The 19324-nt window shown below is 38.8% G+C and overlaps 1 protein-coding gene across 1 annotated transcript; it reads left to right on the top strand.

Annotated features, from left to right (window-relative positions):
- Window positions 1–16869: 16869 nt before the first annotated feature.
- Window positions 16870–19324, top strand: LOC130993412 (S-type anion channel SLAH3-like). Its single transcript, XM_057918291.1, has 4 exons — window positions 16870–17416; window positions 17499–17912; window positions 17996–18766; window positions 18843–19324. The coding sequence occupies exons 1-4, from the start codon at window positions 17312–17314 to the stop codon at window positions 19221–19223; spliced, it is 1671 nt and encodes a 556-aa protein (XP_057774274.1). The 5' UTR covers window positions 16870–17311; the 3' UTR covers window positions 19224–19324.

Here is a 19324-nt window from a genome sequence, read left to right as displayed (position 1 = left end):
AGGAGAGAGAGAGTGCTACAATAAAACCTTGTACTTATCCGAAGAGGCATATTCTGAGAATATTCTGGTACAGATGGTAACACAACGAGTATCTCTGACAGTATCAACTGATAACAAGTGTCTATAGAAATGACAATATCACAGTAGAGTTAATTAACAACACTCTAGCAAATAGTAAAGCTAATTCTTTGTTTATTTAAATGGATTGGAACTTTAGAATATTAGAAGACCCTTGATATTTCAATCATTTGAGCTAGCTAGTTTTACTTGATTTATATCTCGTTTTACTTGATTTATATCTCGTTGAAAGAGTGAGATTGAAAAAATCTTAATCTTGAGGAAATAAATATGCTATCACGCATTTTATCAATCATGCAAAGTAAACACCTTAATTAGTGCAATGATTATCGTTAATTAATTTTCCCCTCTTCATCATTAAATAGTAAGAATTTGATGTAAGATCTCTTGTATTTTTACTACGACTAGTATTACTCCCGTGCGATGCACGGTGATACCTACTTAATTAAAATAGTAAAAAAAAATTTAAAAAACATATTATGTTTAGATTATAAAATTCTATAGTATTATTTTTAAAAGCTGGGTTGTGGGCATGTCTAGCAAGGCGGTTCAAATTTTTACTTTTCATCTTCTTCATTTTCACTCCGCACTGTTTCACTTGCCCTACTTATTTCCGGTGATCTTCCTCCTCCAGTTCCGGTGTATTTCTCGCGACCTCAGTCGACTTTAAAGAGCATTTGACTTAGGTAAATCGCGTATTCTCTTCCCCTGATATTTGTATTTAGCGCAGAGTAATTTAAATTGGTTGGTGCTTTGACTGAGCGTGAAAACCCTAGATCCTCTCCGACCATGGCCTCTTCTTCCAGCGCTCAGCCTGCTTTCTCCCCTTCTCTCTCCCCCTCTCCTCCGGCTTCCCTTCCTTCTTCCCCTCACTCCCAAAACCCTTCGGTCCCTCCAAACTCTCCCAATCCCCAGAATTCCCCGGCCTCATCTGAGTCTCTCCCTACTCCTCCTAAAATGCCAAAGGTCATTCCCGCATCCCGGTTGGGGATTGCGGATATACATAAAATGTTCGATAGATGTAGACATCCTGAGGGCCTGAAGTTTGAGCCCCAATCCAAATCTCTGTAGCCCCTCAGTAAGATGAACATGAATAAGGTGGCTATTTGGCGAGCCCAGATAGACGCCGGTTTAAGGCTTCCTCCTCCTTCCCTCCTAGTGGAGGTTTGTAATCATTTTCGCATTCCTTTCTACCAAGTAACTCCCTCCGCCATTCGGAGGTTATATTGTTTTCACATTCTGTGCAAAGCCCACGGTGTCGAAGACACCAAAAAATTATTTTATCAAACTCAATCCCTTAGAATGCAGGGCGGCCCTTTGTACAGTTTTGCTGCCCGCAAGAAGTACCCTGCCACCTTTCTCAAGCCCTTAAATTCTCATGATAAGGGTTTTCTGCCCTTTTACTGTTATGTGGTGACCGCCACTGGCACTTGGCGCCAGTATGGTGCCGAGGAGCTAGAATGGCATGCTTCCCGCACTACATATCAACCCGCCTCCCAAGGAGTCCCCTCTGACTATGACCTGGGGGTATTGGCTAACCTTAATGCCCTCCATCGCCGCAAGCCATTCCCCTGCAAAGAATTCGTTGAAACTAACTCGGTCTTGGCAGCCAACGACCTGTTTCCCCTGTATCCACGCACAGCTATAGGTAAAATTATGCGTTAGTAGATGTGTAAACTGTCATTACCCCGTGGAGAGAGAAATGCCGGACCACTCTGCTAGCCAATCGTCCCTCTACCACCGAGGGGCAGGGTTCTGGATACACTAGCCCCCGAACAGACCAGGCGGAGCAACCTGCAGGCTCCGGGGTGGACACCTCCCAAACGGTGTCTGATGCTGCTGAGGCGATCACCCCTCTCCAGCGCTTTCCCCGGGGCAAGGGGAAGGATATGGACGTTCTGTCCTTGTTCAGCCCCGACAGCCAGGGGGCTGGTGGCTCTGGCAGAGCCGACGGAGGATCCACTGCACTCGGGAGTAGCATCCCCGTGGTGGACATCTCCGAGGATGCTCCCGTTCCCGAAGAAGTCCAAGATATTCCTACTCCTGCATTCTCCAGGAAGAGGAAAGGCACCCTGATGTCCCTTGGCGAGAAGAAGCGAAGGGAGAGTCTGAAGAAGGGTAGCAAGTTGGTGGACCCCGAGGCTGAGCCAGCAAGTGAAGCGGAGGCCATCTCCGTGGATGCTGAAGGAGGCAAGGCTCTGGCCCTGCCCGCGGGTGTTTCAGAGGCTTCTGGCTCCAAGCCAATCTCGTCTCTGAAGGGGCGAGAATTCGTCCGCACATTACTTTCCCATATCCATCCCCAGGATCGGGAAATGACAAAAAAGATGAAGCGGGCGACACTGGATAACAGCCTCGGCCAGCTGTGTCTTCAGGTACCCTGCATTATTTAGCCTGCTTAGTGATTTTGTTACTAACCTTTTGATTTCTCTGTTCTGATATTTTTCCTCTGACTTTCTGCAGTTGGAGTCCCGTGTCGTTGAGGCGATCCAGTGCATCGACGATTATGATGCACTGGAAAAAGACCTCGAGAAGGAGAGGAAGGCGCAGGTAAAGCGCAATAATGAAGCTGCTGGTCCCTTAGCTCCAATCTCCTCTGCCCCTGCTCCTCCAGATTCCGCTGTCCCTGCTCCTCCCTCCTAGATGCCCCTGCTATTTCCTCCCTTTTTTTTGTTAGGATTTTGTAAATTTAATCTTTGTAAATGTTTCATTGTACTGGAATGCTGCTTTGGGATGATTTTTCCCCTTAGCTTTCAATGTTATGAATTTGCCTTTTTTGATCTAATTCTGTGTTTATTTGTTCTTCATGCTATCTTGCTGTTGTTGCTTTGTCCTTGATATGAATTTGTATTTCGAAACCTCAAGATGTGGCAGTTGTTCCTCCGTGTAGAGTAGGATTTTTATTTTTTGTTGAAGTGTTCATGATTCCTCTGGTCAGCTTCCCTCTGGGCGGTCCCTCTGGATGGTTCCCCTGGATGGTTCCTCTGACTTTGGCAGAACCGGTAGCTTTATCTTGACAATATGATTCCTCTGAATGGGTTGCTGGGACCGCTGCTCTGATCTCCTTCCTAGGTGCCCTGCTTTGATTTTTCCTTTCATTGCTTGGGTTCTTCCTCGTGTGTGTTTCTCTGGCCCTTTCCTCCCTGAGCACTCCTCTGACGTTTTAATTCTTGGCGTTCCTCTTATGCTTCCCTTCTGGCCATCCCTCTGCTACTTCCCTTTAAGCCATCCCTCTACTGCTTCCCTTTAAGCCACCCCTATGCTGCTTCCCTTTAAGCCATCCCTTTGCTGCTTCCCTTTAAGGCTGGAACACTCTGCGCGGAGCATGGATGATCCGGGGGATGCATCCAACTTTTGCGGCTTACGATTTAATAGTAACCCTCTGCGTGGAGCATGGATGATCCGGGGGATGCATCTAACTTTCGCGGCTTACGATTCAATAGTAACCCTCTACGCGGAGCATGGATGATCCGGAGGATGCATCCAACTTTCGCGGCTTACGATTCAATAGTAACTCTCTGCGCGAAGCATGGATGATCCGGGGGATGCATCCAACTTTCGCGGTTTACGATTAAGAGAACACCCTGCACGGAGCATGGATGATCCGGGGGATGCATCCAACTTTCGTGGCTTACGGTTAAGAGAACACCCTGCACGGAGCATGGATGATCCGAGGGATGCATCCAACTTTCGTGGCTTACGGTTAAATAGTAGCCCTCTGCGCGGAGCATGGATGATCCGGGGGATGTATCCAACTTTCGCGGCTTACGATTGAAGTGATTTATCTGTCCTTCCCTCGGCTCTTCCCTTGATGTTTGTTTTTCCCTTGACTTGCTAAGTAGCAATTTGATTTTTGTTTATCCCTTGACTTGCTAAGTAGCAATTTGGATTGAATTTGTGAATTGTGGGTATATACCCTACTCCCCCCTCTGGTGACATGTGCAATGCTCTGCATGAACATGTTAAGTGAAATATGCGACTTGGAAAGCAATAAATTAAAGTAAACGAGTCAACACCAGGGAATTCCCTAGAACCACGTATCCGATTTTATTGATATCATGGCCCCGAACCTCGTTAAACCCCTGTGGGGAAAAAAAGTATTCGGTCTACATTTTGTTATTTCGTCGATCATCATTACACATAAAACTTTTTCAGAGTATTGATATTCCACGGTCTGGGAAGGGCTCTGCCGTCTGGATCCGACAAAGTGTATGCTCCGCCACCCAGGACCTCGGTGATGATGAAAGGGCCCTCCCAATTGGGTTCGAAGTTTCCCACTGGCTTTAATGCGTCGGCCCTCTTGAGGACTAGGTCGCCCTTAGATAGCTTTCGTGCTCTGACCCTTTTGTCGTATCTCGCTTTGATGATGCTTTTGTATTTCGCTGCTCTGATTTGGGCTTCATCCCTCTGCGCTTCCACCAGATCGAGCTCTCCTCTGCGGAGTTCCGAGTTTTGCTCTGTGTTGTAAGTTGTAATTCGATGCGACTCCAATCTAGCCTCCGCTGGTATCACTGCGTTGGATCCGTACACTAGAGTGAAAGGTGCTTCCCCAGTTGCTGTTTTTGGGCTAGTTCGATAGGCCCAGAGTACCGTGTCCAATTCCTCGACCCACTTCCCTCTGCTCTGGTTCAGCTGCTTCTTGATTCCTTCGCAAATTGATCTATTCGCCAGCTCCACTTGCCCATTTGCATGCGGATGAGCTACTGACACGAAACGTTGTGTTATGTCCATTCGATCACAGAAATCAACAATCCTCTGCCCTGTGAATTGAGTTCCATTGTCCGACACAATGATTCTGGGGACTCCATATCGGCAACATATGTTTCGCCAGATGAACCGCTCAACTGTCACTTCGTTGATCTTTGCCACGGCCTCAGCTTCAACCCATTTGGAGAAGTAATCCACTGCCACGATGAGAAAACACTTGCCCCCTGGTGCCGTGGGTAATTTCCCAACGATGTCTATGCCCCATTTATCAAATGGGCACGCAGCATACATGACTCCCATGGTTTCTCCTGGGACATTGATTCTTCCAGCATGTCTCTGACAAACTAGTTTTACTTGATTTATATCTCGTTGAAAGAGTGAGATTGAAAAAATCTTAAGTTTGAGAAAATAAATATGCTATCACGCATTTTTTCAATCATGCAAAGTAAACACCTTAATTAGTGCAATGATTATCGTTAATTAATTTTCCCCTCTTCATCATTAAATAGTAAGAATTTGATGTAAGATCTCTTGTATTTTTACTACGACTAGTATTACTTCCGTGCGATGCACGGTGATACCTACTTAATTAAAATAGTAAAAAGAAATATTTTTTAAAATATTATGTTTAGATTATAAAATTCTATGAAGTATTATTTTATAAAATAGCTCTAATAACGATAATAACATTAAATGAAGATGAAACCATCTTATAGTTGTAGGCTAATCAAATGAATGATGAGGATTTTGACAAAAACTTTTTATCTAATGATTATTATTATTTATTTAAAATTTTCACCATAATATCTAGACATTTTTTCTTTCAAATTTTCTATTAGTTTTGAAAGAGCTTTTGGAACTTTTAATTACTTTTTACTGATTTACATTTAACAACATTTTTAGGCGTTAATTGACTGTAAATCCACAATCTATTAGTGAATTTTGGAATTTTTTTCAACTATATACAGTTATAATACAAATACATAAACTTTAGCCCATTTCAAAATTTGCCCTGAATTTTAATTTCTTTCAAATTAAAAAATATATGATAAAATTAAAGATGATATAATATATACACATCGTATTAAAATAACTTACACAAAATCTCCTGTACACTCGGGTGTACGGTACACCCAGAGTATTAATGTCATTTCGATAATATGATAGTGTCATTTTAATATAGTGTTAGTGTCATTTCGAGATAATGTTATTTATATAACATGATAGTGTCATTTGTAAAACAAATAGTGTTAGTGTTAGTGTCATTTCGTATTAGTGTTACTGTTAGTGTCATTTACATCCGGGTGTACGCACCAACCGGGTGTACAGGAGACCACCTCAAGAACTTATACAAAATTTCTACTAAAATATATACAGTACTAAAATATATACATATGTAGTTTGGCTCCCGTGCGTGAAATATTATTTTAAAGTATTATGTAGATTTGAAATTTTTATTTTTTATTAATGTTAAAAAATTTATGTTGTACAATATATGAGTAAGAACATTTATTACTCGTTCTTTCAAAAAAAATTATATATTGTTGATGTTGAGTGGGACGAGTAAGTGTTTAAACTGATGTCTTGTATTGGAACATCAGATGCTTTAAGTAATACTCCCTCCGTCCACGAAATAAACTCCTACTTGCCCTTAAATATTTGTCCACGAAATAAACTCCTGCTCTGCAATTTGGACAATTATACCCTCCCTTGCTTTTCAATTTACTACACTTTTATCTATTGGGCCTAGGGCTGTAAACGAGCCGAGCCGAGCCGAATACAAGCAGGCTCGAGCTCGGCTCGAGCTCGATTCGAGCTTTTATCTTGATGTTCGAGCTCGGCTCGTCACCCACTTACTAAGCTCGAGCTCGGTTCGAGTTCGGCTCGGGTGATGCTCGATAATGTCGAATTCGAGCTTGAGCTCGAGTTCGGCTCGTTAGATGTTCGTATATATGATGTTCAAGCTCGAATTTGTTATAAATTTAAGAAAATCTTCTTAATTAATATGTTATTCGAGTTCGAGTTCGACTCGTTTAAGGCTCGTGTACTAACTCGATTGAAGGCTCGACTGAAGGTTCGCGAACAGGCTCGTGAACATGTTCGTGAACAATCGAATTCGAACATGTTCGCGAGCTCAACGAGCCGAGCACTGTCAGGCTCGAGCTCGGCTCGATAAAAATTTCGAGCTCGAAATTAGGCTCGAGCTCGGCTCGTTTATTATCGAATCGAGCTCCGAACGAGCTTTTTTCGAGCCGAATCTCGAATAGCTCGCGAGTAGCTCTGTTCATTTACAGCCCTAATTGGGCCCACTTTATTCCACCATTACTTATGTAATTAGTCACCCCTAAACTAATTATTGTTATTGTTATTGTTATTGTTATTGTTATTGTTATTGTTATTGTTATTATTATTATTATTATTATTATTATTATTATTATTATTATTATTATTATTATTATTATTATTATTATTATTGTTATTATTATTATTATTGTTATTGTTATTATTATTATTATTATTGTTATTATTATTATTATTATTATTATTATTATTATTATTGATATTGTTATTGTTATTGTTATTGTTATTGTTGTTATTATTATTCTTATTATTATTGTTATTGTTATTATTGTTATTATTATTATTACTATTATTATTATTATTGTTGTTGTTGTTGTTGTTGTTGTTATTATTATTATTATTATTATAGTTGTTGTTGTTGTTATTATTATTATTATTATTGTTATTGTTATTGTTATTGTTATTGTTATTGTTGTTGTTATTATTATTATTATTATTATTATTATTATTATTATTATTATTATTATTATTATTATTATTATTATTATTATTATTATCCTTATTATTTTTATTGTTATTGTTGCTGTTATTATTATTATTGTTGTTGTTGTTGTTGTTGTTATTATTGTTGTTATTATTATTATTATTATTATTATTATTATTATTATTATTATTATTATTATTATTGTTATTATTGTCGTTATTGTTATTATTATTACTATCCTTATTATTATTATTATTATTATTATTATTATTATTATTATTATTATTATTATTATTATTATTATTATTGTTATTATTATTATTATTGTTGTTGTTGTTATTATTATTATTATTATCCTTATTATTCTTATTGTTATTATTATTATTATTGTTGTTGTTATTATTCTTATTCTTATTCTTATTCTTATTCTTATTATTATTATTATTATTATTATTATTATTATTATTATTATTATTATTATTATTATTGTCAAATTGGTAGTTAAAGATTAGTAAAAGTAATCACAATACATAAACACTACCCTTTTAGTATTTTACACCACCTTTTTATGTTTTCTTAGTCTCCGTGCCGAACCCCAACTGGGAGTTTATTTCGTGGACGGAGGGAGTATATTCTAAAGGAGATGAGTAGATGCATAATCATCATTATCACCACCACTTGTTATGTCTCTAATACCTACATTTACTAAATATTTTATTTACATTTACTGAACATGCATGATCATTTTATACAAAAATATGTACTCTATATTCCATTTTAAAAATTTATATATAATATAACTATTGCCTATAACAAATTTAAGAGATTAAAAATAACTAATGCAACAAATTATAGAGCTATGATTATGTTATAATTAATTTTTTGGAATTATAATTGATACACAATCATAACGTTTGATTAATCTTAAATTTCAAATGTATTATATATGTTGATTATATATTGAAGAAATAATAAATAAATATCTTAAAGTACAGTTTTAATTTAATCATAAATCTTATCAATATAAATATTTTAATAATATTATAATTATTTATTGAACAGTTTGTTTACATTTTATTCGTAAATATAAAATATTTAAAAGATAAAAAATTAACTAATACTTTAGTTGGGGCAATATGAAAAATTACAATAAAAAATATTCATATAATCTGAAGTAGACGAAATTAAAATTAAATAAAAAAAAGTTTATTTCTAAAAATAATAATAAAGTGATTTTGGCGGGAAAACATAATTTACTATTTATATAAGTGGTTGAGCTTTTATACATTTCTAGATAGATTTTATTTTTATTAAATGACGATTTTATAAAAAAAGAAAAGAAAAAACCAAAAAAAAAACCCTTGAAAGCACAGAAGGAGCAGACTAAGGGCCGAACCTCATTAAAACCTTTTCACTGAAAACCCAGTGGGGGAAACCGTGAAAAGGAAAAAGAGTACTCGTCTAAACACAAAACGAAAGTAGGGAAGAGCGGAAGGGAATGTTTCCGGAACTCCGGCCTAACCATCGTCCCCAAACTATCCCGGCTCTCACCCCACGGGAAAAAAAAAAAAAAAAAAAAAAAAAAAAAAAAACTAAACGGGCGGTTAGAACCAAACAGCCACCCATCAGCCCCAACTACCGTTTCTGACGCAAATGGCTATGCGAAGCCATGTCAAGACGAACCGCAGCCCTAATCTCCTCAATCTCGTGCGGCCACCACCCTTCCGAACGTTGTTGGTTAGCCATTATATCGGCCGCCTTGTTTCCTTCTCTAAAGATGTGAGATACCTGCAGCGAGAAAGCATCTAACATCTTTAAAATCCTATTCCAAGCCGCCTTAAAACGCCAAGGCACATTCAAAGAACGAGAATTAAGAATGAGTATCACGTAGGTGGAATCGGCTTCAATCCAAAGTCTGTGCCATCCACGATTGTGAGCAATTTGAATCGCCGAGATAACTGCCAGTAGCTCTGCTTCAAAGGCAAAACCCGAGCCACCTTTGAAGTGAAAACAACCACGCACCACATTCCAGTTATCTCTAAACACCCCACCTGCCGCAATAGTTCCCGGAGTTCCCGTCGCTGAACCATCAGTATTCACTTTGATCCACGGCGCCACCGGTGGCCACCAATGTACCTCCACAAACTCCGGAGGAGGAGCACTCCTGGAATTAACACCCACTGCCCGGAGAATCAAATAATCCGACCAAGAATTCCACATGTAGCCTAATTTAGCAAAGTTATTATCAATCTCTTTGAAAGCAACTTTCACAGTGTGGATGACACGACGTTCTTCGAACTTTTGATTATCAAAGATACAATTGTTTCTCTGCATCCAAATGGCCCAGATGACCGTGATAATACCCGCTTTCCAGAAATTACCAATGAGGGGACTAAGTTTATACTGCCAAGCTGCCACCAAAAAACTATGAATATCACTCTCTTGCAACCCTTGCATGAAATTGAACCACCCAAGGAACGTAACCCAAATATTCTTCACACGCTCACAATTCCAGAAAAGGTGATCCTGAGACTCACTTCCTTTTAAGCAAAGCAAACAAACGTTAGGCGTGATCATACCGTAGCGGATAAGGCGATCATAAGTCGGCATTCTATTATGAAGAAGACGCCAACAGATCAAGGAACGTCGAATCGGAATAAAGGATTCCCAAAGCCAAGAACCCCAAGACACCTTCGGAAAATGATGACAATGCTTGTTGAAGGCCAGCGCAGTAGTGACATTCCCGTGCAACGAGGGTTTCCAGAAACGCACATCTCCGTCAGTGCCCAGAGGAGTGAGCAAAATATCACACACTATCTCAGGAAAAGCATTAACAAAGGCTTGCGTGAAATGCCAGACCCATCGTAGAAGTAATCTGCCACCGATTGAGTAAGAAACGGAAGCATGAAATGTGGAATACCACATTTATTCGAAAGATTATACCCAAGCCAGTCGTCATACCAGAACGAAGTAGAAGCGCCATCACCAATATACGAGTACGAATCCGCCACCAAACCATCAATTTCCTCACGTAAGCTCATCCAGATAGTAGAAGCAGCCACCAGAGATTTACTACGCCCAAATCGATCGAGATATCTATCTCTAATTAAATCATATCCGAACTCACGCCCACCAACCACCTTCCACGCCATTTTCATGAGATAGCTCTTATTCATGAGGGCGAACGACCTTACCCCGAGACCGCCCTCCTCCTTAATCGAGCAGACCCTCTTCCAACTCACAGAACAAGACGGCGTCTGCTTGATGTTGCCAGTCCAAAGAAAATTACGACAGCACGCATCGAGCTCCTTAATAAGAGCTGTCGGCCATCTATAAACCATCATGGAGTGCGTCAGAGAGCTTTGGATAACCGACCTGATCAGGCAAATCCTCCCAGCCATCGACAACTGTAATCCCTTCCATCTCGCGAACTTGTTGATCACACGATCATGTATCGGTCGAAGATATGAATCACGCACACGGCCCTTAAAGATAGGAACCCCAAGGTAAGAAATCGGAAAATTGCCCTGAGAAAACTTCATTATGCTCTGTATAGCCCTGCAGGTCTGAGAAGGAACTTTGCTAGTAAAAAAAATTTGCGACTTATCCTGGCTCACAATTTGATCAGAAATTTGACCATAATACTCCATAATTTTCTGAATGGTATGAGCGTTCGTGACCGTGGCATGACAGAAAACCAGAATATCATCTGCATATAAAAGATGAGTGGGAAAATTAATTCCCTGTCTCATTTGCATCGGTGTAAGGGTGCCTGCGCTAACACAATTTGCAAAGAGCCTACCAAGAACATCCTCGGCGATTCCAAAAAGAATCGGAGAAAGAGGATCGCCCTGACGAACACCCCTTGAACACGCAAAATAGCCTTTAAGCTGACCATTGTACAGAATAGAAATCCTAGCCGAATGAAGCAGAATCTCAATCCAACTAATGAACTTTGGATCATAGCCAGCAACACGAAGAACGTTAAGCAGGAAGTCCCAGTTAAGAGTATCAAAAGCTTTATTGATGTCAATCTTGCAAGCCATGTTTTGACCACGGCTCGTACGATGCATACAGTTCACGCCTTCCGACCCAATCAGAATACAATCGTGAATGGAACGGCCGCTAATAAAACCAAACTGATGACGGGAAACATAAACAGCAGCAACCTGACTCAGTCTAGACGCCAACACTTTAGTAATAATCTTGTAAAGAAAGTTGGACAAAACAATCGGTCTCAGATCCGAGACCGAATTGACGACATCTTTCTTAGGGATCAACACCAAGGTATTAGAATTACAGCCTTGAGGAAGATAAGAATTCCTGAAGAAAGCTTGAACAGCACACCAAATATCCACTTTAATAATCGACCAACAATGCTGAAAGAACTTACCCGAGAAACCATCCGGCCCTGGCGAGCTGTTCGGCTCCATCTGAAAAACCACAGCAGAAATTTCCTCTTCATCCGGCAAGCGAATGAGCAAATTATTATAACGATTTTCAACCATCTCCTCAATCACCGCCTCCACCGCCGAAATATCAGTATTAGTATGACTGCTAGTCGAAAACAAAGAAGAGAAAAAATCCACGATATGATCTCCAATAGCCGTCTGATCATAATTCATAACACCATTGATCTCCATGTGAGAAACGATGTGAGGTTTACGACGAAACCTAAGCATTGCATGAAAGAACTTTGTGTTCCTGTCTCCGTCTTGAAGCCAAGACACCCGACTTTTTTGCTGTAAAAGCGAGCTCTGCCTGGAAAGCACAACGTTGATCTTAGCTTGAGCCTCCACTTCTTTATCAAAGAGCTCCTCCGTGTAACCATCCCTGGCAATCTGATCTTGAATCTCCAAAAGCTCTTGTTGAGTATTCATGAGACAAGAATCCACATTTCCAAAAACATTCCGATTCCACTCGCGAAGAACCTGCCGAAGACGCTTTAATTTATGCATAACTTTAAAAATCGGGCAACCAATCTCGGTATCCATATGCCAGGATCCTTCCACCGTATTGAGAAAATCCGGATGTAAGGTCCACATGTTAAGGAACTTAAAGAAACGATGGCGAGGAGGAGCATCCAACATGCAATGAAGAACAAGCGGCGAATGATCCGAGGTAATACGTGGAAGAGCTTGAACAAAAACCGAACTCCAGAGATTCGCAAAAGAGTCAGCATAAATCGCTCTATCCAGACGAGACTCCACATGGGTTGGCATAAATCTACGACCAGACCACGTATAATGTAGACCAACCGTAGGCGCCTCAATGAAACCGGAGGCTTCAATGAAATCACAGAACTCCGCACAAGAAGTAGAGTTAGGCATACAGTCACTACTTCTTTCATGGGCGCCTTTCACCGCATTAAAATCGCCAATAAAGACAACATTACCATCAATATGATCCAGAAGATCCAACCACAAGAAGTAGATAGATAGATAGATGAACTGCCTAGGTAAAAAAACATTATCATCCGTTTCGAAAAAAAAAAACATTATCATCACTGCAGACCAACCTGTCTACAGAAAATCAAAATTTACTTGCTGAAAAATTCAAAATTGTATAGATGCTTTTAGACTTGGTGACAAAAGAAAATTAACACGGTTGCTATGAGACGAGGCCCAATATCACCTTGGGCTTAGAAAATTAACCCATCAGACTAGGCCACGAAAGAAAATTAACAAAGTTGTATTTTCCCTTTTAATTATCGTGAACGAGCAAATAATATTTGTAAGTATCTTTAAAAAGTACTAGGTTGAGATTTATTTTAGCTTGCATCTGGTAAAATAAATAAATAAGCATCTATAAACCTATATTGTGTTTGTCGAAATTAAAATGAAGGATTTTATGAGTAAAAACGAAGAATTTTAAAATAAGTGGAAGTCGACCTCGTTCAAACGCGGTAGCTCTTTATACTTATAATAATAAGTTCATATTATTATTTAATTAAAACAAGGGCGGTGTGGGTTTTCGTCTTCTCATGCAAATCCCAACTATAATGCTCGAATATTTCATCCGCGCCAAAAATGTATACCAAATCCCACTAAGCTCGTATTTTATTTTTGATTACTTTCCACTCTCTTTTTTCGCAATTTTGTAACCATAAACATTTATTTTCCATTTGAATGAATTTTCTTGGCCCATACCGTATTCATCATTGTTATATTATTAATCAAACAGGACAATCCCAGATGGATAGGAATGCCAGCTCTTGTTTTGTCCTTACATTTCACGAGGTTATTGTTATTACAAATTACAATCATGAAAATAATAACGAAAGAGGACAATCCTCCATTTAATGCCTAATTTAGTGTTTAAACTTTCCATTTTCCACGTGATTTGTGGACTAGTGCATGCCATAAAGGGAAAAACTGAGTTTCGAAGAATTTACAGTACATGTGCATGCTTGCTTGGAGTATTTTCGGAAACACAATCTAATTTCAAAAAATTCAAGTACTCGATCTAAAAACTGTAAGGATAATTTAAATTCGCGATATTTCAATCATGAATTTTACATACTTCGTAATATGATACTTCCTCTATCTAATTAGTAACGTCTCATTATATTTGAACACAATAATTAAAAAATATATAATTAGTGTATAAAGTGAGTTAGTGAAAGATATTTTAAGAATTATTTTAAGTGAGTTGTTAGGCCCAAAGATATGAATATGTGTATGTGTATGTGTGATTTGTGCACAACATATTAATTTGACTTGATGATATAGATGAAGTGGAGAACGATGGTGATAGTATAAATTACTCCCAGCGACGGTGGGAAGGTGCCACGATTGTTTAGAATTTATGATCAAAATCACTTAATTTGTAATAGAATATAGTTTTAAATTTGATTTCTTCATAGGAACATATGCGTCCGCTTCAATTCGTAGTTTGACATTACTAAGATAATAATGTTTAGTGCCGTTTATTCCAGCTGTACTAATCTAATCTCTAATTCTATCACAATGTTCTGTATATATGGATTTTTATTGAAGCAAAAAGTTATTGAACGGAATATCCTAGGATAAGCGGTTTAATTAGGAGCCTACACGCACTTGAAAATATTTGATAATATAAGTTTTTTAAAAAATTGTAAGCTATCTATAAAAATAAATTTCATGAGCTTATAAACTCATCAAAAAAATAAGTTCCATAATCCTAACTAATTTTTTCAAATTGTTATAAGCAACAATGTTTTTACAACAATAATTTTACTAGTATATATTTGTAATTACCATCATATATCATTACGGTTTTATATATCTTGCTCACAATTTCTTCAGTAGCTTATAAGTTCAATTACTTAAGCACTTTAATAATTTATAACTCTTGAGACATGACATCTTATAAACTATTTAAATATCTAACAAATTATTAAAGCTATATATAACTTGTCTAAAATAAATTTGTTTAAACACCCTCTTAATTTAGGGCGTAGTAGGTAATGGTTTGTTTGACCCGGAAAACTCTGGTTAATTGAGCAAATTGTTTGGAATAATCTGGAGATCACTTTGCTGTAGCGAACCCACGCCGTCCATTTTTCTGACAGCTAAACAATATAGGCTGTGTTGGCCTGTCAATATAAAATACTCCCTCCGTCCACGAAAAAGTGCCCCATTTGGGTGCCGGCACGGGTACTAAGAAAGCTGATAAAGTTGTTTTGAGTGGGGTAAAAATTACAATATGGGTAGTTCTAATGACATTGATTAGTTTGTTATTATTTTCTTATCTTTTAGTTGTTGAGAGTTTAAATAATCCTACTCTTTATTGAGTTCGATTTTAATGTTAAAAACTAGTATTTAATTTTTATGCCTATTTTAATTCTTGTGTTTTTTTTAACATATTCATTCTTGTTTTTTTTTATGCCTATTTTAATGTTAAAGACTATTTAATTTTTATTTTATTGTATAATTATAGAGAAATCAATTGATTAGTTGGCACTAATATATAAAAATAAAATTAAATTTACTTTAATTTGTCAAAATATAAATATAAAAATTATTATCCACACATATATTATGTGTGGTTTAAAAAAAATTAATAGAGGTGCACACTAAATATAAAAATAAACTTCATTAAATAAAATAAAACTTAAAAAAGAATTACCGCCATATAATAAATATTACAAATAAATTTTCTGCTATACATTTTAAATGTCATAACTAATTGAAAGTTTCAAATTGTTTCACCTACACATTTTTCAAAATATGTGTGGGTAAAACATCAATTAAGATTTGCATAAATAATTAATTAAAACCAAAATATAAATGTAGCTAAAAATATTTTCCCACGTTTCTTACATGTCAAGAATAAATAACGATAAAAAATCATTACCCACGCATAGATAATGTAGAATTATGTGTGGTTAATAACTTTTATTAATTTGCCACGTTGGCGCAACAAATTTAAAAATAAATTTTATTATACATAAATAAAACTTAAAAATAACCGTAAAATAATAAATGTCACGAAAATATTTTTGCCACACATTTTAAATGTCAATAACTAATGATTTTTTTTTTGTGTGAATTACCTACACATTTTGAAATTATGTTTGGTTGAACTACCACACATTATTATGTGTGGGTAATTATGTGTGGGTAAAAACTCAATTTCTTGTAGTGCGGAATTCACACGTGAAGTGGAGTTAATTTTCAGAACATATTTATTATTCCATTGAGCTAATCAACAAACACACATAGCCCAAAAGCCATTAAATCGGGATGTAGATACAATTGGAGATACAATTTGGAGAATTTGTGTGTATTTCTTCCACTTGTTTGAGTTCAGAGAAAGAGTAATTTAATTTTGGGGGAAATGGGATTGATTAGGCGTGGGGGAGTTGGTTTCGTAGTTTTAATTAGTGAGCTAATTGTGTGGGTTACTTGCATAGATTAAATAAAAGTGTGGATTTATTAATAACATAAGTTGTAAATAAATTGAAAAGTAAAGGGCATAAATGTACAAAAAGGTAAACAGGGCACTTTTTCGTGGACAAAAAAAAGGGGTAAGTATGACACTTTTTCGCGGACAGAGGGTACTTTTTTCTTAGTAAAATACTCCATCCGTCCATGAAAGAACTTCCTAGGAGGGAGTGACACGAGTTTTAAGAAAAAATATTGTTAAGTATATTGAGAGTGGAGAAAAGATAGTTGAGTTGTATTGAGAGTGGTGAAAATGTGTTATAATTAGGAGTTGTGAAAAGTGAAAAGTAAGAGTAATTATAAGTGGTGGGGTATAATCCAAAAATAAGTAAGAAGTTCTTTTGTGGACGTCCCAAAAAGGAAAGATAGGAACGAGGGAGTAATTTTCTAAATTTTGTTAGGCAAGGTAAGAGGACTATGTGCTTCTTCTTTTTCTTCTTCTTTCAAATGAAGGGAAATAAGAGTATGTGGTTGATTGTCTGAATTAGGAGTTGTTTTGTATGTTGGATAAATTTAGGGAGGTTCCGTCCCTTTCGTGGTGATATATTAGCTGTCATTTTAGGTATAAATGGTGAAGCCTATAAAATAAGTTGATGCCAAGACAAAGCTGCGTTTTCTCCATAGCTCACCTAATGTTGAATTCACCATGCTGTTTCTCGTGTTGAAAAGGAGTCATTTTCACTCAGCGCAGCTGTTTTGTTTGCACACTCATGCTCCAGCTTATTAAATTCACAGCTTCACGTCGCATTTCTTTCTACATTGAAGATATTTTTTTGTTGCAAAATAAGCAGGAGTTTAGAGGTAAGCTTAATTCGTTATGGAGCGGAAGGATGAAGAGCTTCCTTCGCTGATCAAAGCTATATCCGACCATGAGGTTGCTGGTTTTGATGGTGTTGAACACCATCCTCATACGTCAGTTTCTGTAAGTTTTAATTTTTATAACTTAATTACTTTTTAGTTGTATGATGAAATTTAGCTTAAAGATTTTGGCATCATCAACTCAGGGGATTAAAGCAGCTGAAATAGAAGATGAATGTGAGATGCCGCAGCATTCTGTTTCGATTAGCATGCCGCCTTCACCTGTCGAGCACGAGCACAAAACAAAGAGAGTTTTGTTTAATGACGATACCACAAATTTGGGAGCTCCAAACCCCATGTTTTATTCTCAACCCATACCTAAAGCCTCTCTGCTGCACGAGGCCATCACTAACGGAAAATCCGCCCCGCTTCCACCCAAATTCAGAGACAAGAGATTCGACTCTTTCAAGACATGGTCGGGAAAACTCGAGAGGCAGCTCACGAATCTCCGCGGCGGAGCTCCAGAACCCGACCCCAATTCTCGCCGCCCCGAAATGGGAAGCGTTCCAGTAGACCGGTACTTCGACGCACTGGAGGGCCCAGAATTGGACGTCTTGCGTGTATGTTATTGTATTATATAATTAATTCCATTCCATGAATTCTGTGATTAGATTAAAATTAAAGTAATGATTAATGGGCGCAGGCGTCGGAGGAGATACTCCTGCCGGAGGATAAGGTGTGGCCGTTCCTTCTCCGGTTTCCGATCTCGTCGTTCGGTATCTGCCTGGGGGTGAGCAGCCAAGCCATCATGTGGAAAACAATATCTTCAACAGAATCGACGAGGTTCCTCCACATGAGCCCCCACATAAACCAGGTGTTCTGGTTCGTCTCCATCGCCTTGATGGCCGCCGTGGCTTCCATCTACGCGCTCAAGCTCATCTTCTACTGGGAGGCCGTCCGCCGCGAGTACCACCACCCCATCCGCGTCAACTTCTTCTTCGCGCCGTGGATCGCCCTCCTCTTCCTCGCCATGGGAATCCCGCCGTCGATGGCACACACTCTGCCGAAACCGCTCTGGTACATCCTCATGACCCCCATCTTCTGCCTCGAGGTGAAGATCTACGGGCAGTGGATGTCGGGGGGGCAGCGCCGCCTGTCCAAGGTGGCCAACCCCTGCAACCACCTCTCGGTGGTCGGGAACTTCGTGGGGGCCTTGCTGGGGGCGTCGATGGGGATAAAAGAGGGGCCTATCTTCTTCTTCGCCATTGGATTGGCTCACTACACTGTCTTATTCGTCACGCTCTACCAGAGGCTTCCTACCAACGAGACGCTCCCCAAGGACCTCCATCCGGTCTTCTTCCTCTTCGTCGCCGCGCCCAGCGTCGCGTCCATGGCGTGGGCCAAGATCGTCGGCTCCTTCGATTACGGATCGCGGATCGCCTACTTCATCGCCATGTTCCTCTATCTCTCCTTGGTAATTAAATTCTCCAAAACTCCTTCATCGATCATCAATTAATTAAGTTGATGTTGATGAATGTGTAATGTGGCAGGCGATCCGTGTGAATTTCTTCCGAGGGATCAGATTCTCGCTGGCGTGGTGGGCGTACACGTTTCCGATGACCGGAGCTGCGATCGCCACCATCAGATACTCGAGCGCGGTGGAGAACGCGGTGACCAAGACATTTGCTGTGATCCTCTGCATTGTGGCGTCGCTCATAGTGGCAGCGTTGCTGGTGACGACGGTGATTCACGCTTTCATACTGGGGGACCTGTTTCCCAACGACATCGCCATTGCTATAAGCGAGAGGAGACCCAAATCATCAACCACGCGGAGATGGTACCACAGAAGAGCTGCCAGCTCGGATGCCAGCGTCGATCAGTTTCTTAAGTTTTCCGATGCCAAAGACGTCGAGTTGGACACTGGAAAGTGAATTCATTCTACATTTTTTGTTCACTCAACCTAAGCTCTATGCTATAAGCTTTTGTAAAATGTGAGGGATTTTTGTCAACTATAAACTATCCATTTCATCAA

This window comes from Salvia miltiorrhiza, chromosome 7 (genome assembly GCF_028751815.1).
Source record: "Salvia miltiorrhiza cultivar Shanhuang (shh) chromosome 7, IMPLAD_Smil_shh, whole genome shotgun sequence".
In the NCBI taxonomy this organism is placed as follows: domain Eukaryota; kingdom Viridiplantae; phylum Streptophyta; class Magnoliopsida; order Lamiales; family Lamiaceae; genus Salvia; species Salvia miltiorrhiza.
This window is presented reverse-complemented; position numbering and strand designations above follow the sequence as displayed.

Bases quoted from the DNA above. Each gene is read 5' to 3' on its own strand.
- LOC130993412 (XM_057918291.1), top strand. From the start codon at position 17,312: ATGGAGCGGAAGGATGAAGAGCTTCCTTCGCTGATCAAAGCTATATCC. The intron at 17,417-17,498 runs GTAAGTTTTAAT...TCATCAACTCAG, and splicing joins ATCCTCATACGTCAGTTTCT to GGGATTAAAGCAGCTGAAAT. The intron at 18,767-18,842 runs GTAATTAAATTC...GTAATGTGGCAG, and splicing joins TGTTCCTCTATCTCTCCTTG to GCGATCCGTGTGAATTTCTT.